The sequence below is a fragment of the Lemur catta genome, chromosome 13 (genome assembly GCF_020740605.2).
Source record: "Lemur catta isolate mLemCat1 chromosome 13, mLemCat1.pri, whole genome shotgun sequence".
In the NCBI taxonomy this organism is placed as follows: Eukaryota; Metazoa; Chordata; class Mammalia; order Primates; family Lemuridae; genus Lemur; species Lemur catta.
In genome coordinates, this window is record NC_059140.1 from 61,245,079 (window position 1) to 61,269,707 (window position 24,629).

Below are 24,629 nucleotides of genomic sequence, written 5' to 3' on the forward strand. Positions count from 1 at the left end.
ATATATATTTCACAATAGCACACACAGACGTCCTTGCACAAGTACATGAAGATAAATGTATAGGGATATTCACTAAAGCATAGTTGGCAATCACAAAAAAAAAACTGGAACTAACTATCCACCAATAGTTCAATATATTACTGTGTAATCATACCATGGGACAGAAATGCAACTACAAAAAAAGAAAGAAGTAGGATATGAGAGATATGATAATACTGTCAATAAATTAAGGGAGAGGAGCAAGTAGCAGAACAGTTTGTATAGCACGATTCCATTTGTTTTTCAGAAAGGAATATACAAATACTCTTGTCTATGTATAGAAAATACTGGAAGGGCAACCTGGAACCATGGGAATTTTGAAGAGAGGGAAGAGACAAGGAAAGGGAGACCTTTTTTTCACTTTATGTCCTATTTCTGTTTGACTATTTACTGGGAGTATGCAGTGTGTTTATAATTAAAACAAACCAATTAAAAATGCTGTAAAACTGAAGTACAGCAGGAAAAAGGAGTAAACTTGGTCAGAAACAAGTAGGCCTTAAGAGTCAATAAATAATTTTTTCCCAAACAAGACATCTTGCCAGAGGCTGTGGGAAGGCAGACTTGTTCTCAGTTAAGAGCATTTGTCCCCTAGAAGGTGCAGAGGGAAAAGCATCTCTGTTACCACCTTTTCCTTAATGTCCCTCAGAGCCAAGCCTCCACTCAACTCTGGTGAGAATCTGCCTCTGCCTCCTGCCCAGGCATTCGGACGTGATCTGAGAAGAGTGAGTCAGGCAGAGGAAGCTTCTGGCCTTATGCCAGTGCCAGGCTCAGCAGATGTCACTGAGGTAGGAATGTCCCCAGTGCTGAAAAGCCAGCAGTTATTAAAAACATGAAACTAGAGATGGGCAGACCTGATCTGTAGTCCTGAGATCATGGTGGTGATGTTGGTGCTAATGGTTAAGAGACCAATGGAAGCTTGATTCAAACTGAACTGAGCGGTACAGTAGAAAAAGGAATGACCTGATAACACTAATGATCTTAGGTAATTCTGTCTGCGTTACACCAAGCAGCCCCCAGAACAGCTTGTATTGAAGTTTGAATGAATAAAAAGGGTGTGTGGAGTCAGGAGGGACCGGCTTCTAGAAGTGTCTCTAACTTGCCATGGACATGGGGGATTTTACCCACACGAACCCCTATGGAAACCCAGCCTCCCATGGCTACAGGAGAAGGGCTGGAGGTGCATCAGCCAGAGCTGGACAAAGGCCAATGTTTCTTCCCCACACCAGGGGTGCTAGCACTTGCCTCCACAGACACCCTGGATGGCCACTTCCCACTGCCGCAAATCCCCCAGGTCGAGTTCCCTCTTTCCTTCTGCTCCACTCTTCTGAGCTTCTAGCAGCTAACGCCAGCGTGTTCAACACGTGGAAAAGTGAGGAACTGAACCCCTTCCTGTCCCCGCCACTAGGCAATCTGAAGAGCCGGCATACCAGCGTCCGGAAGGCACCTAAACGCTACAGGAAAATGCCCACTTCAGCCCGGGGGTCCACACTCAGACCCTTAGGGGCAGGGTGGCTGGAGGGAGGTCCCAGCTGCCCTGGGCGGGTGGGGGTCAAGGCTGGTCAAAGCTTCAGCTTTGGGCAGTGACCACCAAATCCGATCTGGGCTGCAGGCCCAGGACCTCGTCATCCTTCCTGCATGTTCCGCTCAGATGTGTCGCTGGCCAATCTTCCAGTGTAACCCCCACAACTACCAAGGCAAGAAGGCCTGTTCCAACCCCATCCCACAGGGGATCAGGCTTTGAGTCTCCTCTGGCATCTTACAAAGCAGCCCATTGTGCAGGCCTCAAGAAAGGTGTCGCAGCAGGGTGACCTATCGTGTGGCCTTCCCCAGACCCCTTCTCTAGAGGGCGGCGCCTTTACAGGGTCTGGTCTGACTCTACTTGTCTCTTGAGGACCGGCCCTCGTCCGGGGGGCGGCGGTGCGGGGAGGCCCGGAGCCTCGGCTGGGCCTGGCTGGGCCCCGCGCCCACGAGGCAGGAGCGGCCGCGCCCCCCGCCCGCCACGCATCACAAACGCCGCCGCCGCCCGAACCCTCGGCCCGGCCGCGTTCTGCCGCCCGCCCGCCCGAGACTCGCGGGGCCGCCCCAGCGGCTCGGCGCGCCGCGCTCCGGCCGGTCGGTGCGGGAGGACGCGCGGCCGCGCCTGCCTCGGTGGCCGCGCCGGGTAGGTAGCTGGGGGGACCGGAAGGATGGCGAGGAAGTCGGAGAGGGTTTCCTGAGATGAGAGATTACTTCCGTCCGGGCGCCGGCCTCTCTCTGGAGCCGGCTCGCGGGGGCTCGCGGAGCGGGGTGCGCGGGGTGCGCGGGGTTCGCGGCCGCGTCGTGCCACCTGCAGCGCCCGGGGCGGGCCGCGGGCCCTCGGCGGGACGCGCGCGGCCCTGTCGCGGGGGCCAACGCGGGGGCATCCTTACAGGTGGGAGCACTGCGGAGCGCTCAAGCCATGGTGGCCAAACAGCGGATCCGGATGGCTAATGAGAAGCACAGCAAAAACATCACCCAGAGGGGGAACGTAGCCAAAACCCTGGTAAGGCGGGGGCGGCGCCGGCCGGGCCGGGCGGGCAGCGCCGGGCGGGGGCGGGGCCGGGCGAGCGGGCCGCGTTGCGGGGACAGCCTCCCCTCCCCTCCCTCCCCTGCCTTTCCTCCCTCCCCTCCCCTCCCTCCGCTGCCTCCCCTCCCTCCGCTGCCTCCCCTCCCTTCCCCTCCCCGCCCTGCTGCGCTCCAGGAGCCCGGCCCGCCCCCGGGGCCTGCGGAGTCCGGGCCGAGAGCCCGGCCCGGGGCGGCGCGGGCTTCTGGGCGCCCTCGGGGGCGGAGAGGGCGCTGGTGGGTCGTGGCCCCTCTGGGAGCGAATGTGGCGCTACCGTGGAGGCGCGCAGGAGCCCCCCACCCCCCACCACAGGAGGGAATCGGCCTTCTTGGTCCCTGGGAAAGACGGAAAGCCACATCCTTAGGGGCCAATTAAGCCAACTGCATGGCACAGGGCCTGGAACCTAATAGGTGCTAGAACGTTTGTTGAAAGAAAGAATGAATGAATGGGTAAATGGAGACCACTTGTCATCTCCCCCTCCCAGACTACACCCCTGTCCTCCCTCCCCAACAGACGCACAACAATAAGGTTTTCTTTCCAGCCCCTTTGTGATGATCTCCCTGGAGAAGTTGAAAGGGCTCAAAGTGGGGAGTGGGAATCGGACCCCATTCCCCTCTTTTCCCCCTTCTTTTCTAGAGAGGCCTTCCGCTGCCCCCGGGCTAAATCGAAGTGCAACATTACTCTTCCCCCCACCCTGTGAGCTCAGGCTCATTCTGACGGTATAATTTCAGAGACCAGTTTATTGCCAAAAGATCTGTGCCCCAGAACTGTTGATTAAGTAAAACCTGTGCCTATGCTCAGGGGTTTCTTTTAGCAAAGCAGATTCCCTTCAACAGAAAATGCGAGGCCTGAGACTTTGGACAATCAAAGCCATGAGCTGGATGGTTTGTTGGGCAGAGTCAGCCTCCAAGTCTGTGAGCAAAGGCGCCTGGGATCTATTATCCCATACGGTTAAGTGGAAATCCAGCTGAAGCTTGGGGTTTGGCTGAAAAAGCTTGCAGATTTGATCAAGCAATTCCTTTTAGCCAAAGAAATTATGCTGGTTTGATTAACTGAGCAAAAAGCTGGATCTGTAATGATCACACTGGAATTCTTGCAAAACCAAGCAGTATTATGGCAGGGAAACCTTAAGATCAAACTCAACTCTACTCAGAGCTACATACACAGCTCCAGGCTTAAGTAATTCTCTCATTTAGCAATTAGATCACTTAGTTGTCATAGGGCAGCAAAATGCCAATGTGCCATCAAATTGGAACCATTTTTTTCATGTAGAACTATGTTTTCCCTGTTTATTTTTACCCAGAAAGAAAATTGCTGCCCAAATTGACATTGCAAAACAATTTATAAGGGATGTTAAGGCACACAGGATTTTATATCCCTAGGAAATCAATTCTTCTTTCTCAAGGTATCAGACCTACTAGCTGACATAGTGAAAATATCTAGTTGTGTGGCTCCTTTTAATGAACTAAAGAACCAGAGTTCAGTTGTCAGATGTCAGTTGACAACTTATCTAATTGCAACAGGAACAGGAAAACAAGAGCTAATTTTCAGGGCTGTTTTATCCATCAGGCTCTGTAGACTCAGTGTCTGCCACCTCTAGCTTTGCAAGACCACTAGAAAATATTTGGGACCAAAACCAAAAAGTATTGGCCCCAAAATAAGAAAAGAAAATGGAAAAAATTGGAAAACACTGTTTAAATATTTAGAAAATGTAACTAGTCACCTGCCATTTGAGTCAACTCAACTTTCAGAGCTATGTTTAAATTATATTTAATGTGCAGTGTGAGTGCACTTTAATAGGTTTTGATACACTATGAGGTGGGCCCTCCGAAAGTGCCTGGCGCCTATGGGAGTTTTTAAATGGCCCAAGTGAATTTGTAATGAAAGCTTTCCAAATTAAGCCACAATAAATGTTTGCTTTGAATTGGTTGGAGGGGTTTTGGGTTAACTTTATTGTAAATGAATCAGCATCCAAAAAGAAAAATGAAATTCTCTTTCAAAAAGAAACTCTATAAATTCTAAATCTAATTTTCCCATTTATAAGTCAAACATGATTATACTTTGATACAAGTAACTTGCAAAAGATCACTTATTCAGGATGAAATTCAGTAAATGGAAACATATGTATAGATTCCAGCTGAAAATTCAGACTAATGGTCCTTTAATTGTATGCAGATGCTTTAGTATTTCATTATTAGCTAACAGCTTAGGGGTAAATCAATATTATTTTCCCAGATAGCATGTTAATCCAAGAAACAGAGAAATGGAATAATCATTTTGTGATTATACAGTAGTAACTTCTCCAGAATGAAGGGGAAACTTAAGTTGCAGAGTTCTGAGTTACCCTGCTAGTATCTTATCACAGGGAAAGCAATTCCCTGACATTTTGGACCCTCAGAAAGTGGCAAACTCATGTTTGAAGTAAACTATGTTGTTTGCAGAATTGCTACTGCTTTACTTACCTTTCTCAGCAATAGAGTCAGGTTTATGTGAATTGGGATTGTGCTGGACACTCTTTCCAAAAAATAGTAACCCAAAGCTGTCAAAAAAGGACATATTGGTATTATGATCAGCCAAAGTTCCCAAATAATGTCGATTCACTGGAGAATGTCATTCAAAAGCTTTTTGTGTTATATACTCCAAGCTCTGTGTGCTGATAATCTGTTTTTCTGCAAATGAAAAATAAGGGACTCCATTTGGTATCTGTGCTAGGCCAATAATGCATTTATAGGCTTCTGAATACACTTGTTGGCTTTGCTGAAAACTGAGCTAAAATGAATTTTTTATATGGCATTCATGGGACCACGACAACAGAATTGGTTTCTGGGCAAGAATGACAAATTGTTAGGAAGGAGGTGGTGGAAGCAGGTGGGAAGGGTAAATGTCACACTTTGCTCAGGTAACTTTATTTAATATCTCTGTTATTTACTTGATCTGAACTTGGCCTCGCACAGTTATTTTATGCAATTATTTAAGGCTGAGTTTGTCCTTGTCTGGCCAAGAGCAGCCACTGATTCCCTTGCAGTGTGACCTGCCGGCATTTAAGTGGTGGTAGATAAATGCTTGTCAAGGACAGAGAAGTGAATGGTTTTAATCCTTAGTCAAAGTCTACCTGCCATTGACACTTTAACCCATTCTTCTCTAGTAAGAGAAATCTTCATAAACCTACACCAATTAGGAAGTATTAATAAAAAGACAATATCCTGGCCGGGCGCAGTGGCTCACGCCTATAATCCTAGCACTCTGGGAGGCCGAGGCGGGTGGATCGCTCGAGGTCAGGAGTTCGAGACTGGCCTGAGCAAGAGCAAGACCCCATCTCTGCTAAAAATAGAAATAAATTATCTGGACAACTAAAAATATATATGGAAAAAATTAGCCGGGCATGGTGGTGCATGCCTGTAGTCCCAGCTACTCGGGAGGCTGAGGCAGTAGGATCGCTTAAGCGCAGGAGTCTGAGGTTGCTGTGAGCTAGGCTGACGCCACCGCACTCACTCTAGCCCAGGCAACAAAGTGAGACTCTGTCTCAAAAAAAAAAAAAAAAAAAAGACAATATCCTTCCTAGACCCTGTGTTTACTCTACCTGACCTTAAAAATCATATTTAATGGAACATGTATGCTTATTTGTTGTTCGATGAACATTTATTATCTCCTATATTTAAGTTTTGTGCCAGGCATTTCTATACATTGATTACATGACCGAGACATAGTCCCTGCCCTTGTGGGGTCTGCAGTCTCATGGAGAGACAGATATCAAACGCATTATCACAGGAATAAATATAGACCTACAAACTGTGACAAATGCTATCAAGAAAAAGTACATGGCCATACAAGTGACAAGTGAACCCAAGTGAGGTCAAAAAGGGAAAGCTCTCTGAGAATGTAACAGGTAAGCTGAGAACTAAAGAATTTTGTTGACTTATCTATAATGAAATAAGGGTTTCTTTTTAGGTGAAAACCCAATTTTTATTTACATGAACCTAGAACTTAACTTGATTTTATATACAAATACAACACATCATAGGTTTTGCAGTTTTAATATATGATAAATTTTACAGGAAAGCAACTGCAATGAAAATCCAAGGAAGACTATGATATTTTATCATTAGAAATTTTATTACAACTTGCTCAACATTTCGGAAAATTATATCCTTGATGACAGCACCACTATTTTCTGGCTTTTTATTTATTTTATTTTTAGAGACAGAGTCTTACTCTGTCACCCAGGCTGGAGTGCAGTGAGACGTGCAGTGCACTGTAGCCTCAAACCCCTGGGCTCAAGGGATCCTCCTGAGTAGCTGGGACTACAGGTACATGCCACCAAACCCAGCTAATTTTTTTTTACTTTTTGTAGAGACAGGGACTTACTATGTTGCCCAGGCTGGTCCCGAACTTGTGGCCTCAAGTGACCCTCCCACCTTGGCTTCCCAAAGTGCTGGGATTATAGGCGTGAGCCACCACTCATTTTTTTGAAACACTAATATTATATACCTTCAGTCTGAATGCATAGCTGTCATATGCATATGGATATGAACATACTTTTTAGCCCATATTTTATAATGTCAAAAGTAATTTTAAAATGTCAACAACATTTAATTGAAATCTGAAATCAGGTTTTATGATTTCAACCACAAATAAACATTTGTCAGTATGGCTACTCTACCAACATGGTTTTCTTTTTGTGTGTATGTGAGAGCTCTTTAAATTGTATTGAATACACACTATTTTTTGCTCAGGCTCATGAGAAAATAGTGAGTCCTTTGCTTTTTTTCACTCTCTTTGTTCTCCCTTTTTATTTGAGAAATTGACTGCTTTTTTGATACGTCTTTCAGAAAATATTTATGGTTGCATTGATTGGTTTGGTTTTAAAAAGTCCAAGCCCTACCTGCAAATAGACCTAGTGGTGTTGTGGTGGGACATTCTCACTATGTCTGTGCTTTTGGTTTGAGAAGAGCAGGAGGTATGCAGGGCTACATTTGTGCAGGTTCACCAGTCCCCTTCTGCTTCCCAGAGAATGCAGAGACTTCTCCCAAGTGCAAGCTTCATCAGAGCTGTTTTGCAAATTTTGCTTTACTCATACCCATTCACGGGTGCTGTGGTGCTTCTGTTGTTCCAAGGATTTCCATTTGACTCACTTCCTAATTTTTTTAGTATATAGAAGATTTTGAGAAAATATCTGTGCTCCTCTGATCCTGCTTGGATTCACAGATGCAGGAATTAAACAGGAATCTATTCATGGAAAACTACCCAGGCTCTGTAAAAAGGCAGACTTAAATTTGAATCCCAGCTCTTGCTCAAGTTAACAAACTTTGAGCCTTAGTTTCTCAACTTCAAAATAGAAATAATAATACTTGCCTTGCACAGAGTCGTGCATGCTAGAGATAATGGTTGTAGACTGCCTGGTCTAGTGCCTGACATAGAGCATGCATTCAACAGATGGAAGCAATCATTAATACCATTTTGGCTCCAAAATCACTATATTGGTTTATGTCTTTATACTCTGTCTGTCCCCCGAATATTTAAGACCACCAAGTTCATTCAGTTACAAGGGCATTAATAAAGTTATAAGGTTATTGATAGATTTTGCAAACCTATTTCAATCCTTTATAATTGACTTTATTCGTCTCTGTCTGCCCACTGAGGGTTGAGAACAAGTCTGTCTCGTTCTTGACTCCCCAATACCACGCACGATGCCTGTAGTACTCAATAAATGTTTATGAATTGATGAACCTAATCTTACTTTTCCCATTCCCTTTTAGAGGCCACAAGAAGAGAAATATCCTGTAGGACCATGGCTGTTGGCACTGTTTGTTTTTGTTGTCTGTGGCTCAGGTATGGGTGTTTCACTGAACTTATATCCCATGTTCTCCCCTGTAGTTCCAAAAACACGTTTTGTTCACAAAGTAAATAGATGAAAAACACATTGGTCTGAAATTTAAGTTTATCACTGCCTTAAGTAAGCCTTAATTTGACTGGGTTTTGATTTAGTTTCTATTCCAAATATGAGTAGGACAGAGTTCACACACTATCAAATCATAATCATAAAATGATTATACTGAGCAATTAAATTGGCTTCTACACTATAGAGGTCAGTTAAGCCTGTGAGTGAAGACAGTGCCTAAAAAGGGCATTAGAACAGAAAGTGGAGCACCTGTCTGCCTGAGATAAGTCCACATTCCAGAGCAAGGGAGTGGCCTTATGCCTTCCCAGAGAAAGTTCTGTGAACTCCTGGGTTGAACTGAACCTTTGACCTGAGCCTCAAGTCACCTGATACACAAGTTCAGAGAGCTTTACTTAAACACATGCAAACACACACGTACACACAGTCATGAGGGAGATGAGCAAAAGCATCATGCAGTTGTTTCTAGTTAAATGCTGTTGTTGGGTGCCTTGGCATGGTGCCTGGTCCCCATGTGTTGGGTCTCAGAAATACTAGTGAGTGGAGGCCACTTCTCGGAACTACAGGGCACAACTACAGGGTTCCTGTCCTCCATGATCTCACTGTTGCTCAGCGCAGGGAAGGCAAGAAGTCCACATCTTCCTGCTCAGGCTTAGGCCTCCCCGGAAGACATCCTCTGTCCCAGTGACAAGAGAAGCCCATGACTAAAGATAGATCAGTTCCTTTGATCTTCAAGAGATCACACTTCCAAGGAAACAGAAGCTCTTAGAAGGAAGAGGGGATCAGAAGTGCTTGGCGTTATTGTTGCTCGTGGCTCAAATATTTTAAAGATGATTTGGCATTCCAAGATGAGAAAATCTTCCACTCAAAGAAATAAAGCTCTACCTCATTCCCAAAGATGTGTTCTTGAAAGAAATCTTTTGCCCAATGTAGGAATTCCCTCATCACTATTTTTAACAGATGTTTGCCTAATCTCTGTTTGAATACTTCTGAGGATGGGGTGCTCACTTCTTCAAAAACCCTATTCCATTTCTGTATAGCTCTAATGCTATTAGAAATGTCTCTCTTATTTTGAAGTACACTATGCTGTCTTCTCATTAGTTCAGGTCTGGACTCCTAGTATAACACAGAATGGACTCATTATCTTCTGAGTATCTTGGCTCTTCAGATATTTTAAAGATGACTGCCTGGTGGTTTCTTCTGTAAACTAAACTTTCCTAGTTCTTCCACTGTTGCCTCATAAGATGTGGTTTCTAGACCCCTCTTCTGGATATGCTCAATGACTCCCTCAAAGTGTAGCACTTGCCACTGTAGCAGCTGGTCTGGAAGTGGTGTGACCACCACAGAGGCAGTAGGATTGTCACTGCCCTTGATTTCACCCACCACTCTGCTTTTGCTCATATGACCCGGGCTTGCAGTTACTTTAAACAGTCACACACATCCTTGACTCACGTAGAGCTGGTGGCCAGCCAGGCCCTACCCAGCTCTTCCTCACTATATTTCCTGCAACCTCAGAGATGCATCTGCTTACCTCCTTATCCCAAAGTCTCCAGGTCTCCATCGCATATTGTTTTATTTTACTCATGGGCCTCATATACATTTGCAATTATTTACTTTCCCTCCACCAGGATGTAAGCTCAGGGGAGGCAGTGTTTATTTTCCACTAAATTTGTAGATCCTAATATAGTATTTAGCACATAGTGAATGCTCAGTATGGATGGATGGATGAATGGATGGAAGGACAGATGGATGGATGGATGGATAAAGCCAGATATTCCCCATACTGTAGATTGCTAATTGACCTTATATAAGAGCTTCATGATTATTTCTATTAAAATGTTATTGTTGGTTGTGAGTTTTTTAACTACAGAGTGTTCATAGTGTTCATAAAGCTTGGAAACATAAACATATAAAATAAGTAGCTTGCTGATGTTATGTTATAATATACAATATGGTCAGCAACATCACATGATATAGTCAGTGTACTGTCCTTCATTGGCAATGCATAGTTGAAAGCATTGTACAAAGTTGCAATGGATATGTTACATTAATGCAACATTTCCATCAGTACCTACATACTCATCGGCGATGCGTTGCCTCAGATGGTATGTCTCTGATTTTCACCCTAAACAAAATAAAGCAAAACAAATAAAACTGTGCCATTAGCATGCCACAGGAAAATCAAGAAAAAAAAAACTTATACCAAAAAAGTTATCTATGTTTTCAGGCTTTATGACCAGTCTATACATTGTTGAATCTTGAACCTTGAGCTTTTGATCTAATTATCTTCTTTCTCAGCTTTGTACTCTCTGAAAGTATATTATTCCACCAAGCCATTGATAAAAGTCTAGACTTAGAGAAGCCCACAGAACACAATTAGAGACAACCTCTTTCAGGTTGACTTTGAACCTCTAGGCGAAACTCATTCAAACACTCATCATGTCTCTAGGATCCCCTCTGTGCCGGCAAAGTGCTGGGTTTTGGAAATCCAGAAATCCAGTCCCCTTGGGGAGCTGGCAGGCACCGGGGGAGGCAGATGAGGAAGCTGTCAGTTGTAGCCCAAGGAAAGGGCATTTCCATAGTGACAGCAGAGAGCTCAGAGTGCTTGGCCAGCATAGATAAGGGCCTTCTAAATCATATTCGGTGGAAGGGAAAGTTTCCAAGAGGAGGTGCTGTTTAAAGCACAAACAGCCAGACAGAGGGTGTAAGGAAGGTAACGCCACATGAGGGAACACTGTGGCAAAGGCATGGTGGCTGCAGATAGCATGCCGGGCTCAAGACTATAAGGGGTTCAGAATGTCCACAGCTACAGGGATCTCCAAGCCCAGAGATCATGTGCCTGTATTGTCAAGGGTCTGAATAGATACAGAGCCAATATTTGTTTCTTTTTTGGCTTCAAGACACACAGTAACTGTGGCCTTCCCCAGTCTGCCCCTGCCTATAAGGTAAAAAGCCAACAGAGTCATTTGGTCCTGCGTCTTTTTCTCAAATCCATGCTAGTTCTTAAAATTCATCTTTTCTTTTCTGAAGGGCTTAAAGAACTATTATATGGTTCTAAAACTAAATTTTGCCGGACTTATTGGTCTGTATAGCAGAAAGTATATCTTTCCTTCTTGCATAAATTGGGACATTTGCTGACAACAGTCTTTCGGAACTCTCCAGTCTGCAGTAGTTTCTCAGGGATCAAGCACATTGGCTCTGCCGTCCTCTCTGCAGGCTTGTCCCAGCCCAAGGATATGAGCCTGCAGGGCCGGGAGACTTGGACAAAAGGGGCTGAGAGGACGCACCACTTATTGCTGTATCACAGCCCCCGTCCCTTAGTGTCCAGGGCTCTTTTAATGATGCTGCTTTGAGTCTTTCCAGTTAGAAGACTATTCTGTTTTATGGAGAGGTTAGACATCAAACGGGAGTCGAATCATCTCACTTTCTCTATCTTCTGTTAATATGCTACCGTGACCCTGAGCAGTGGGCCTCCTCCCTTTTTCAATCATAACAAAAATAATGCATCACCACTCTTTTTTTTTTTTTTGCCAACTTTAGCACTTTTTTTTTTTTTTTTTTTGCAAGCCTCAGCTCAAGTCAGGCACTGTTCTCACAGAAATGTGTCACTCTTCTCAGTTTGTCCTTGGTACTGTGCCCTTCCTTCTATCTTTGTACACATCCTTTTCTAAACAGAACATGTCATGGAAAACACAATAGCTCCTTTAGATCTGTCCCTGTTGCCACCTCGCCGGGATTAGTCACGATTCGTTTCATCTCGAAGAGCCCACCATCCGTTTGGAGTCTCTCCCTCGTTAGGGTTAGAGGCCGTGAGCAGCTACCGGTTCTCCACATCTAAAAGAACATGATTTTCTCAAGTGCAGCCGATTTACCAGGTGCCCTGCTTTAGGCAACAAGCCTTCTTGTAGGCGCTAGGATAGTTGAAGCCCTCCTCACGGGTCTGTCCGGCCTCTGTTCCAGACTGTAATCCAAAATAGGGAAGGTCCCCCATGTCTCGCATCTGCCTGACCGTCTGCATCGTGCACGCCTGCAGCCTGTTATACCTGCACGTACACTGGAGGCTCTTGTGGGATTTCCCACCTCCTTCCTGTCCCTCTCTATTAGTTCTCTCTCCTTCCAGCAAGATATACCCCTGTGACAGGCCCAAGCTGCATTTACCAAGTCTCAGTGAGACCTTGGAGGTCATCTGATCTTCTCTGAGTTCATGGGGTTGTTTACTCTTATTTTCTATATTTTTATATAGACACTAAAGAAAAAGGTGAAATCTTCTAATATTAATGAAGATGCTGCTCGTTGGTCTGAATCTCTTGAAAGTCTCACTCGCTTTCATTACCTTACTCTGTTAACCCACTTTTCTCATTGACGATTGGTTGGGTGAGGTGCTGGCTTTAGAAATAGCGCCGGTGTACCCAGGGTGTATAAATACTCAGGCAGGCAGGTAGTAAGGAAGGCGCATTTTATCTGTTTCTCTAGCTATATTCTGGGAAGTAATTTGGGCTGGTAAAACTTGCCATTTAAGTGTATGCCCACTTATTGGTCTCCCTACACTTCATTTTATGTGGAAAAACAGGTTAACAAGCCTGTTAAGAGTCTACTGGACCCCTTGACTCTGGGGAGTCACGTATCACTGCGGTCGCTCGAGCCATGCATGCTTCTCAGCTTCTTTCCTGTGGCCTTCCTCATTCTCTGCACGTGCCTTTCATGCCTACGGTGCTGATAAGAGCGAGATAATGAAAAGGAAGGAAGAAGGACCAGGAGAGCAGTGAGGGGACAGTCTAGGCACCCCGAGACCCCTGGCACAAACACACACCCAGGGAATGCCTCTCCCGACACTGAGAAACCAGATGGGAGCCATGGACCTCCTGGGACTGCTCCAGGCCTCCCAGATCCCAGCACAGCCCAGCCCTGCTCATGCTTGGTGGTACCTCTAATACATTCCACCTGGGAGAGGGAGTGTAGGCGATTATATAAATACACCCTCTTTAGGGTAAGTCAATTTCCACTTTCCATGTTTGCAAAAGGTCTGTTAGGCAAGGGACTTCTTTAAAAACTGACCAGTTGGCAGTAAGGGGATAAAAGGCCCCAGAGAGGAGGATAGTGTTGGAATCTGCCCAGGTGTGGGTTCAGGGCCTGGATTTACTTTGTCAGCTGAACGACCTTGGACAAGTAAGTTACTTACTCTCTCTGTATTGATTTCCTTATCAAGAAAACAGGGATAATAAGGCAACCTCCAAGGTTGTCCTGATACTGAGCGGGTCTGGGGATCTAGGTGCTGGCCCCGTAGCAAGCGCAAAACCTGCAGCCACGGCCACCACCACCTCTGTCCTTGCAGCCCTCGTGGGAGACAGTGGCAGCATGGGACTTTCCGGCCGTGCTGTGGGGTGCTTCGACTCCACGCGCCTTTCATACTCCCAGGCTGGCATTTAATTGGCAGACTCAGCCTCTCACGTTGGTCTTATCTGTCGGAAAGCCGCGGCCCCTGCCTCTGTACTCCGCGGCTGGGTGTGAGCAATTTAAGTGATAACACTTGGGGATGCCCGAGACCGTTCTGCCATACGATAAAGCATTCAAGTCTCCCCCACGCAGGAAGGAGGAACACCAGCATGCAGACCAAAATCAATGAAGAGCAGTTTGTACTTTAGGTCGAACGAATATCAGAAAAAAAAAAAATGTCAGTTTTATTTCCTTAAAGCAACCCTAATTTACCGCTGTGTTGCTATAGATGTTTTCTTTGTACGATGCAAAAGCTTTGAGAACAGTGTATTCTTTTGAGACATGATATTATCCAATTAGAACATCTCAGGGCCACATCTTGTTTTGTTTCATTTTGTTTAATTTGGTAACCATCTTGTCTGTTATTAATATTATAAAGATTATGTGAGAAATCAAAAACCTATTTCTCAATCAAATACCTCCCCTCAGATTATTACCCCAAATAGGCCAGAAACTTCTTTTCTTTTTTTCTTTTTTCTTTTTTTTTTCTTTTTTCAAGGTTGATCAAGTGAAATAGAGGGAGTGCAGTAGAAACTTCTTGTTCAAGCCATAGCCGGGATTTTGTTTTGCTTGAGCCTCTCTGACCAGCTGGATTTGTCTCCACCTGATCTCCTAGGACCCAGATCCACACTGAAGTCCAAGGGACTGAGGTGCCCCCTTAAGAGACTTTGCTCTTCCTCTCTGCCCTTTTTATGAAAGCCTTGTCTTCCATTTCTGCAGGCAGGGAGGCCTCTCTCCAGATAAACAGCTCATCCTGGCTCTGCCAGTCCCGGGTTTTGAAACCTGCTTTTTTGAAGAACTGTTGGATAGCTTCTGAAGAGTGCTTGTTTTTTATCTCGAGACTCAGGGTCAACCGTGATCCGGAATGTCTGCCTGAGACTGTTTCCCCACAAAGATGCTGTCACATAGATATGCCAACTGCTATCTTCACGAGACACTTGCAGGCGTGGTGTGCTTCCCCAGACCATTAATGGACCAGTCTCTGCTGCTCGTGCTCACCCCTGGGTTTTGCCTCTCCCTTTTGTCCTCAGCTCTTTAAAGAGCCGTATTGAGAAGGATTCTCAGGCTACACCAAGGCCTAGTGGAAAAGTGGGCCGCAGTTGATTAGTGATGTCTGTCCTGAGCATGGTATGGTCGGCATGGCCATGTCCTCATCTTTGCTATCCCTGGACTAAACTTTTTATAATGTTAGTGCCACGGTGTTCACAGGACAACTGTCCAGGGTTTTCTATTTTCCTCTTTGACCAGATGCCTTCTAGACTTGATAAAATGAGGTCTTTTCCTTAATATGCTAGCTCAGAGAATTTTGTTGTTAAGAATCAGCATATGTATGTTTCTTGTGGTATCATAGTATTATTTACTTCTTCTGAGCCCTGGTTATGATACTGTACGTTGACAGGAAGCAGCAATCTGAAACAGTGCTCTTTGCAACATGATTGTATCCTTCATCCTTCAGTCACAGTTTCAACAGAGATCTGTGGAGTCACCATTTAATTCCCATCATCCCTTGATTCTTAGAAAGAAACTTAAATACCAGCCAGGCCCCAGTTCCCTCCCTCAGACTGTCTCTCCCTCATGCATTCCTAATTTCCATTTCATTTCTCTCTCTCTCTGGCCAGCTCTGATGTTCATTTCCTAATTAGAGATTATATGAGAATTTCAGTGGTTACTGAAGCCTGGATATTTCTGAAACTGAAAAGAATTTCCATCAAAGGGAAACCTCTAGAGTAATAGGATTAACTAGTGACTGTTATTTTCTTCATAATTTTCTATATTTTCTGAATTTGTCAATACATATATATTACTTTTATAATCAGAAAAATATTGTGTGTTTTAAGAACAAAAAAATCTAGACTAGTGGTGTTTCAGCCTTTTTTCTTTTTTAAAGCTGCAGAACTCTTTGTTCAAATCAGAGGGAGACAAATGAAAGAGCAGCTGTTCTGGTTGAAGTGGGGTATGTGTGTGTGTGTTTGTGTATGTGTGTGTTTGTATATGCGTATGTGTGCATGTCTGTATGTGTGTGTGTGTGTTTGTGTGTGTTTAGGGCATACCTCCCTGTGTTGCTAGATAATCCAACTTTCTTGTCTGGGCAGTCTTTGCCCATCACATAGGAAATTGTGCCTGGGCCGGAGCTGCCCTCTGCTATTACAGAGTTAATGCCTTTCAGCAAAGGGCCCGCCAGGTTTATCTGGCACCAGCCCTTGTGAGTCGCTCCACGGTTTCTGGGCAGGGACATTCCTTTTGTCTGTCAGTTAACAGACTGTACTTTTCTCCTGTATTCTCCAGGGACTCTGCCCACAGGAGGATGAGGGATGGGGGAAAGAGAGATCATGTCACAGACAGGTACTTTTTCAGGACAACCTTTTCGGAACAGATGTGAAGAAGTGATTCTCTGAGATGTTCTTGGCAGGACCTGAACTCCTGCTGCCCCCAGCCTCATGTTTCAGATGGTCCAACTCTCTCCCTGTGTGGATGCACTGAAGGCCTCTCCATTTCTGGAAGGGCCACACTCCCATATCCTCTAAAACTGGCTGTTTTGTTAAGGATGGTGTGGAAGAGGGAAGGTACTAAGTCATGCATGTGCCAGGGACACACAAGAGGCCAAAGAGCCACACCTCTTGGTGCTCTGTGCCCCCCCCCACTCCCTGTGTGGCCCTGTGTGGCCACCAGTCTTGTGGTGAACTGTCTTTGAGCCCAAAGGTTAAGGAGCCAGAATGGAGCCTTTTGTAACACCTAAGAAACTGTCCTCTGTGAACTACTAGCTGCTCTCTGCAATCTTCCAGGAACACAAGATTTGAGGAAGGTCTGTATTTGGGGACGTGTTGGTTGAAAGCCACCAAATTAGCATGTCCGCATGTCACAGGGGAAGTTAACGCGGTTGCTAAGAGTTCTAACTTCAGGGCCAGATTCCCTGGGTTTGAAACCACCTACTGGCTGTGCCGCCCCATTCAGGTTATTATAATACTACACCGACTCTAAGCATCAGCTCTCCCATTCTTAAAGAGGATGGACGGTGCTGGCACCTCACTCCTGGGAGCCTCATGACTGTCAGTCCTCAGGATTAGCTGTGACGATGCATGTGTTTCGTGGAGTCCTAGTAATGGTTTGATGAATGTGTGCTGTTGCTGTAATTATGTCTGTGGCCTTGCTCACACGGCTGCCTCACCTCTCGACCTCCCTGGGAAGGTTTGGACCAAAGTTCTGAATGCTTACGAGGAAAGACAGATAAAATGTTGCCCCATTTGGTGGCTTTGCTTTGTAATGGCGAGTAAACTGGTAGTGGGGGAGCAAAGCTCTGAGATACTGAGGGCCCTGCATGCACCAAGACCAGCTGCCACCTGGACAGGCAGAGGACAGGGTTTGTAAGCCAGCAGGTCACTGGTGTCACCTCTGCAAGGACAACTGGAACCTCTTCTCTACCTCTAGAAAGACCTATTTATAAACTCACCCGTGGAGACTGAACAAGATCTGAGCACATAACTATTTTGGCTACCATTTCTTGAGGAACAATTTATTGTAATGCCAGGCCTTATACATACATTTCCTCTTCTAGTCACATAATCCCTACAAAGATGCTATTACATTCATTTCTCCAGATCACAAAACTGGGGCCCTTAGAGGAAATCTGCCAATGGCCCATAGCTAAAAAGTAAGAGAGCTAGTACCCAAACCCAGTCCTTTGAGACTCCAAAACCCACCTGCTTTCTAGCACCCTGAATTCCTTCTCTCTTACTATTTCCCTAAAAGTACTATGGAGCAAAAGTTTTCCACCAACTTTAGGCCCTTAGCATATGACCGTGTATGGAAAAGAGCTTCTGTTAAAACATCCCATTTTTCTGCCAGAAAAGGTGAGTTTTCCAGACGTTCCAGATGCACAGCCATCCCGGGTCTTGACCCAACCACAAGCTGCCTCTCAACTGGGCCACTGGTGCCCCACTCACCTTACTCTTTTCTGGACACTCGCTCCAGAACAGACATGAATTTGCCATGCTTGCAGGTCAACCACATAAACACTGGCCTTTCCTGGAGACTGCCAGAACTTTCTCGAAACTGTGACACCCAGAGGGGTCACTCCCCCCAACACATGCTGAGACTGGCACGTGGGATGTCTGAGGAATTGGACGGCCCTGGAGGAGAGGCTGAGGCCGTGCACCTGCTCTGGAGCTCCTTCCTCAGGATCTGAGATGGACAGTCTGGAGAAGACGTCTCATCAGCCATCGGCTCCCTCAAGGTGACCTTGGCCTCCCTTGCTATATGCCACCCTCTGCCCTGGGCCCTGGTGGAGCACTTGGGACTGTGTACAGGCTGTAACTCAGAAGAGTGCTTCTGCTATTTTAATGTGGATAGAAGGCCTTGCATTCTTTGCTAATAACATCTGGTTGTTAACAGCACCTTCTTGCCCTCGCCTGTCTCTGGCATCTCTCTTTTTCCTTCTCCATCGCTGGAGAAACTATCAGAAAATGGTATCTTACCTTTGACTTCCTTTGTGCTGATTCTATTCACTTACTGATCCACCTTGCAATGTCTTGTCTCCTAACGTTTCAACTTGCCGCTCAGGGGGCCCATACTTTTTCATTTTTTTTAATGAAAAATAATCAAAGTTTTATGATTTCTAGGGTTATCTTATCCTCCTAAAACATATTCATTCCTCTGGCCTGTCTTAATCTATCTTCTTGCAACTCCCCTGATCTCTCTTATCATCAACTATTTATTTTCAATAAAGTGGCTTCATGAAGCTTCCTATTGTCTGCCAGGGTTCCAGCTTTCTGACAGTTTCCTACTGGACCCACTTGTCGTGGCACCCCTGTGTCCTTCTGGCATTCCTTCTTAGCTGGGGTGGGCCAGTCCCCAGTGGGAGTCAGTTGGGATAACCCAGTTTCAGGCCTTTAGGAATTCACGGTCTGTCTTGACTTTGCTCCTCCTTCGAGGACTAAGCTCTTGGGACATTTGGATCTAAAAGTAGCCATTTGATGCAGACCCTTTCGTTTCACAAAGTAGTCGGTTGAGGTTTTTAAAATGTATTTTCCTCTGTGCTCTTTGAAATCATTCACCTTTCAGTCATTCAATAAATATTTACAGAGGATCTATTTAATATTTTGTGCCATACATGGTCCCTGTTCTCCTAGAGCTTACAGTCCATTGGGAAAGAAGGATGAGTTAATCAAGTAATCACACTAAACCATGTCAATTTCAGCCTTGAAAGTGTTTGAAGGAGAGGCACATAGGGCTGTGAAGCGTATAGTGCTCTAGGGAAATGGTTCTCAAAGTGTGGTTCCTAGACAAGCAACATTAACGTCACCTGTGAACTGGTTGGAATCACAATTGTCAGTCCCTACTGAAGAAACTCAGGAGGGCAGGGGTATCCAGCATCTGTGTTTTAGCACATCCCCAGGAGACAGTGATGCACTCTCAAGTTTGAGAACCTCTGTTCCAGGTGGTCAAAGAAGGCTTCTCTGAAGAAATAACTTTTGGGTTATGAAGGAAGCTAGGGAACATGGTGGGGCAGAGGAGGAATTATTTCAGACAGAAAGAATGGCATGTGTAAAAGTCCTGTAGTCACAACAGGGAGCTTTTGAAGACGTGAGGGAGCACCCCAAGCAAGGGGAAGAGCGATGCAAGGTGAATCTGACCAGTGCACAGGAGCTGGAATAGGCAGGTTACGGAGACCTCATAGGACTGGGCAGTAGGAAGCTTCTGATGTGCTTTAAACACAGGGGTGACGCCATATTTGCTTTTATTTAAAGGATAATTCTAGCCACGGTATGGAGAAAGGATTGAAGGAAAGCAAGAGTAGAGGTCCTCGCAGGGGCCTGAGGAAGGATGATAGTAACTTGAACAAGGGTGGTTCTGGGGGCCTGGAAAGAAGGGTGCATAATCCCAAGATTCTTAGGGCAAATCCACAGGTCTTGTTCACTGAGTGGAGGTGTCAGGGTGGGACTCTGGTGTTTTGGGTTTACATGCAAAGTGGAGGATAATGATCCAGTTTTGGCAGTGGAAAGAGATCATGAGTAGGTCCTGTTGAGTCTGAGGTGCCTTTGAGCCACCGAAGTGTAGACGGCAGTTAGGTGGGGAGGGTACGCTAGAGCGCAGAGAAGTCAGGGCCGGAAATGCGTCTGTCGTCAGCAGCAGCAGCTAAGTGGCAACTGAATCTGTGGGCAGGGATGAGTGGCCTGCAGAGACAGAATGGAATGAAGAGAAGAAAGCCAGTGAGGCTCACTGAGGAGCTTCAACGCTCATGTTCAATGGTCAGGTGAAGGACGAGGACCCCATCAAACAAGCTTAGAGGAAAGAGCCAGAGAGAAGGAGGAAATCTAGAAACTAGGAGACCTCGTGCCACAGAGGCCACAAGCAAGAGTTCCCCAGAGGGAGTGCTCAGCAGGTGGGAGGGGGAGGATGCAGCAGGAGCAGGAGGCGGAAGAACACACCTGTTGCACTGAGACACACAGAGGTCATTGGTGACTTCAGCAAAGGATGTCTCAGCAGAGGAAGACGGCAGAAGCCAGAATGAGGCGGATCGAGGCAGGACTGGCAGGTAAGAAAGTGGAGAGAGTGAGTGTAGACAGCTCTTTAGACCTGCTGGTGAGCAGGAAGACAGGGCAGGCGACGCGGGGCCAGGCGGATCGCCCTGGTTTGTGTGACATGGCAATGGCCATGCGAGCCTGTTGAAGCCTGAGGACTTCACTGAAAGGGGACATTGAGAAAAAGAGAAATGTGATCCGGCAGGGGTGGGGAACCTGCGGCCTCGGGGCCACACGTGGCCTTCTGGACGGTTGAGTGGTTTTTTGGCTGAATCCAGACTTCACAGAACAAATCCTTTGAATAAAGGGATTTGTAAGTTTGGATTCTGTCTAGGGCCACGCTGGGGGATCTGGAGGGGCCACATGTAGCCTTGAGGCCGCAGGTTCCCCACCGAGGGCAGGATCCTAAACACAGGTGAGAGGGTGCCGAGGCCTGTCGGTTGGGCAGTTCCTGCTCTGGCTTGGACTTTTCTGAACTTCTGCGACCTGCCTGCCGCCCGCCCCTTCCTGGCATCTCTGCCTGCTGTCTGCCTGCCCTGCCCGCGGCCCTCTCCTGCAGCCCGCCCGGCTGTTTTCTCAGCTTTGTTCACCCACTGTTAAGTTATTAACTTGTCAGGGTCTAGCCTCCCCGCTTCCTTTCCCTCTTTGAACTCACTGTTGGCTCTCTTCCTGCTCGCCCTCTCGGAAAGTCAGCACTTGCAAGGCCGGGGTTACGCTGCGGGTCAGTATGGGCAGGCTCACAGAATTACAGCTCAGAACCGCTGTACAGCGTGGAAGGCTTCTTAAAGGCATTGACACAACTGAAAAGGAAATAACAAACACAGTCCTCTCACCATTATCGTAGATGAGGCAAATGGTGAATTTAACATAGATTTTATTCAAAGTAATTTCTCCAAGAGGGTGTGGTGTTAAGGAGTCACCTGTAAACATACATGTTAGGGACCATCAGATTCTTACATGTTAATTCATGGGTTCACTTAGGATCCAGAATGATCTTTAATTTGTTTTTAAAGCGGACTCAGAGAACTAGGTAAGTTGTTTTCATGTAAGTGTTGCTACTCTGAGACATGCAAATTTTGTTAGATTCTTTAGAGACATTTGCAGCAGTTCCTTAAAAAGAATTGAGTGGGGTTTTTTTTATCATTACCTAAAACTGTTGAAGTCACGGATTAACTTAACACAAGGTACGACGGACGGAGACACAGACTGTTTCCTGTTTGTCGACCTATATCCCACTGATCATTCTGGTCTCAGGGCCAGAGTAAGTGAGAAGTAATATTTTCGAGCATCTATTTATTATCATATTTATTCCTTGCGATCCCTTAGGTACTTAGTATCTATAGTTTTACAAATAGAGCGGGGCTCAGAACTGTGTAGTAATTTCCAAGGTTCCCACTTTGTAGGGTGGTAGATAGTACAAGTGCTGGTCTTCATGCTCAGCGGGGACAAGCAGTAGCCACTGTTGTAGTAATAGTGATGCCAGCAGTGGCTCCCGGGTGTTGAATTCTCAACATCTGAGGACCCTCCCTGTATGTCATATGGCTTAATTCCTGTGACAGCCCTGCAAGGACCACAATCTTCATTTTACAGAACAGGAAACAGCCTCAAAGAGGTTAAATTATTCCCAGCTATTCAGTGATGAGCTGGGATTCAACCCAGTTCCATCTGACCCTAAAATTCTGCTCTGAAGTGGGCTTGTTTGTTAAGATTGGGGATGGCTCCCTCGTCCCAAGAACAAAGTCTGCGGCATGGTAGCCGTAAATATCTTTTTCCTAATGTTGAATATGCAGCTGCCTCCTGGCCTTATTATTGAGCCAGAATACAGAATGTTTACATTTTTACTCCTTGTCGGTCTTGGTAGGGGAGGACAGAAATGTCAGATATATCTACGAGCTTATAAATTTTGCTAGGGTACTTTCTATTCCATCTAGCAACTGCCCTTGTCATGACCCACCCAAGAACCCCAAATGAGCCAAGAAAACCTCTGAGCACAGCCAGGATTAAATAGCAGAAGTTGTTGAACTAAGTCCTTCACGGAATCTACAGATGAGTCCCTCAGACATGCACAGAACAGATTTACTCGGATTTGACTCATAATTCTAACAATCTGTTTTCAGCTCAGTCTACAGCAATAAAATAATAGAGGGCCCACTGCAGACAGGTATAGTAACACTAGAGATGCAGCCAGAGATAAGAAGAAAGAGATTAAAAAACAATAAGAAGCAGAAATGAGAGCCCAGAAGTACAGCTGACCAGAGCGGTCTGGTGTCAGGTCAGATGTGTGCATCCTCCGTAGCAATGTCGCAGCGAGTCTTAGCAGTTACTGTTGTTCATTATGGCGACACTGAACACTCATGAAAAGGTAACATTCAATCATGTTTGGTATCTCCAGTTTAGGAAGGTAGTGATAATGTGTACAGTGTTGTTTGTTTTTTTAATGGGGGGAATAAAAGCCCAAAGTGCATTAGTGCTTTGTCCACCCTTAAAATCCAGCTTTCCAAGGAAGATTCCCCAAGGCCCTGTGTGATATTTCTCTTTGTATCCCTGAAGCACAGTGCCTGGCACATAGGGTGTTGTCACTAATGTTAGGTGATGAGATGTTGAATGACTTATTTCCTGAGGGTTCTGGATAGCCACTGTGGCTCCTGGATATAGTCCAGGGTGACTTTATGGAGGAGAGAAAGGGTAAGACCCCTGAGAGCTCAGCATTTATCTATGCATGTGATTAAATGAGATGATACCATGCCTCCCTTCAAAAACGAAATCATTCAGTACATGGTAGTTGATCTTATTATCATTGTCTTTGTCAATAGTGACCAACATTGCTCGTTGGGGAAGATGTAAAAGAAGTCAGAGCCTTCCTCTCCTGGGCCACATTTGAAACCCATGGTGACCAGGCTGGGAGCTATTAACCAGCCGTCATCAGCACGAGCAGGGGTCCCAGGAGGTCTCTGTGGGCTTACAGGCTCCCCAGCCCTTGACGAGGCCAGGTAGTAAAGACTGAGCCCTGAATAAATCAGCGCTGCGTCCAGGAGAGACAGCACATTCCAGAGAGTTGCAGGCGGCTGCAGGATCCACGTGCATCCTGGCGGGCCTGCTCCAAGCACCTGGCCTGCCTTCCCCGCACAGGGCTGGCCGTTTTACAGGTCACAGCCATTTTGAAAAGGCAGACTCGCTGACCTGTTTAATGAGTGCAGTTTCTGCACGAAAGCCCATCTCCCTCTCTCCGGCAGCCGCAGAACATTTGCTAGGGAAGGGGCCAAATCTCTCAGTGCCAGAGGGATTTCTGGCCCTAACTGCTGGTGGAATTAGCAGGAGTTATCTATAAATCCCTGAGGCATCCATCAGCAGACAGAGCAAGGCTGCCTCTTTAAAGAAGTTCACTGACCTCTTGTTAACTTAACTCCTTGTTAGGAAGTATCTAATCAGCTGTGAGCTAGCGCATCAGGGCCCAGGGGTCGCAGAAGCTGTGGGCTGGGCTTCCAGCTGTGTGCTGACTGGTTTCTGCCCTGACTGTTTTGTTTTCCTCTTGCAGCTATCTTTCAGATCATTCAGAGCATAAGGATGGGCATGTGAGAAGGCTGGGGAAGGCCAGGGCTTTGATTCAGCCAGTACCTGCAAGAAGCAAAAAGGCGGCAAGGAATAGAAAAAAGCCTCATTCTGTTGTTCCCTGATCACGTCATCTTGGATGTCAGACCAAATTGCCTTCTCACAGGACACCTTGGTGCATCCGTGTCCTCAAGAGGAAAGGACATTTTGCTTTTCTGTTGGCCGGATTGGTAGCCATGTGGGTCGTCTGTCTTTTTGGTTTCCCCTTGGTTCACTAATGTATGCATGTCGCCCTCTGAATGATCGCTGGTTTACTTTCTACGGATACGGTCTCTCCTCCACTGGGAATTGGTTTTACAAATAAATGTCTTCGTTCAACCTTATACGCTTGTGGGTGATAGTGAGAAAGGTGAAGAGAAGAAAACAGCAGAATAGCTCAAGCAAGGCTGAGGCAGGTGGGGGAGCTTGGTTAGGCAACTGGAGAAGGGTGGGAATCTGAGGCCGGGAACCACAGATAAATTCACCTGGCCGGTCCCTGGCCTCTGGGCGCTCT

At 46.1% G+C, this 24,629-nt stretch overlaps 1 protein-coding gene across 2 annotated transcripts; it reads left to right on the forward strand.

Annotated features, from left to right (window-relative positions):
* Positions 1–2,107: 2,107 nt before the first annotated feature.
* Positions 2,108–24,459, forward strand: SERP2 (stress associated endoplasmic reticulum protein family member 2). Of its 2 annotated transcripts, XR_006738945.1 has the most exons (5): positions 2,132–2,200; positions 2,450–2,560; positions 8,377–8,449; positions 18,007–18,240; positions 24,063–24,459. XR_006738945.1 is itself a non-coding variant. In XM_045567232.1 (4 exons), exons 2-4 carry the CDS (start codon positions 2,477–2,479, stop codon positions 17,987–17,989), a joined length of 294 nt encoding a protein of 97 aa, XP_045423188.1. In that variant the 5' UTR covers positions 2,108–2,200; positions 2,450–2,476; the 3' UTR covers positions 17,990–18,080. The 2 variants fall into 2 exon arrangements, 1 of the variants encoding a protein (XP_045423188.1); XM_045567232.1 differs by lacking the exon at positions 24,063–24,459 and having other exon boundaries at positions 2,108–2,200; positions 17,853–18,080.
* The last annotated feature ends 170 nt before the right edge of the window (positions 24,460–24,629 follow it).

Coding starts and splice junctions, on each gene's coding strand:
- SERP2 (XM_045567232.1), top strand. CDS start 2,477: ATGGTGGCCAAACAGCGGATCCGGATGGCTAATGAGAAGCACAGCAAA. Junction 2,561..8,376: donor GGAACGTAGCCAAAACCCTG/GTAAGGCGGGGG, acceptor ATTCCCTTTTAG/AGGCCACAAGAAGAGAAATA. Junction 8,450..17,852: donor TTTTGTTGTCTGTGGCTCAG/GTATGGGTGTTT, acceptor TTTTTCTGCCAG/AAAAGGTGAGTTTTCCAGAC.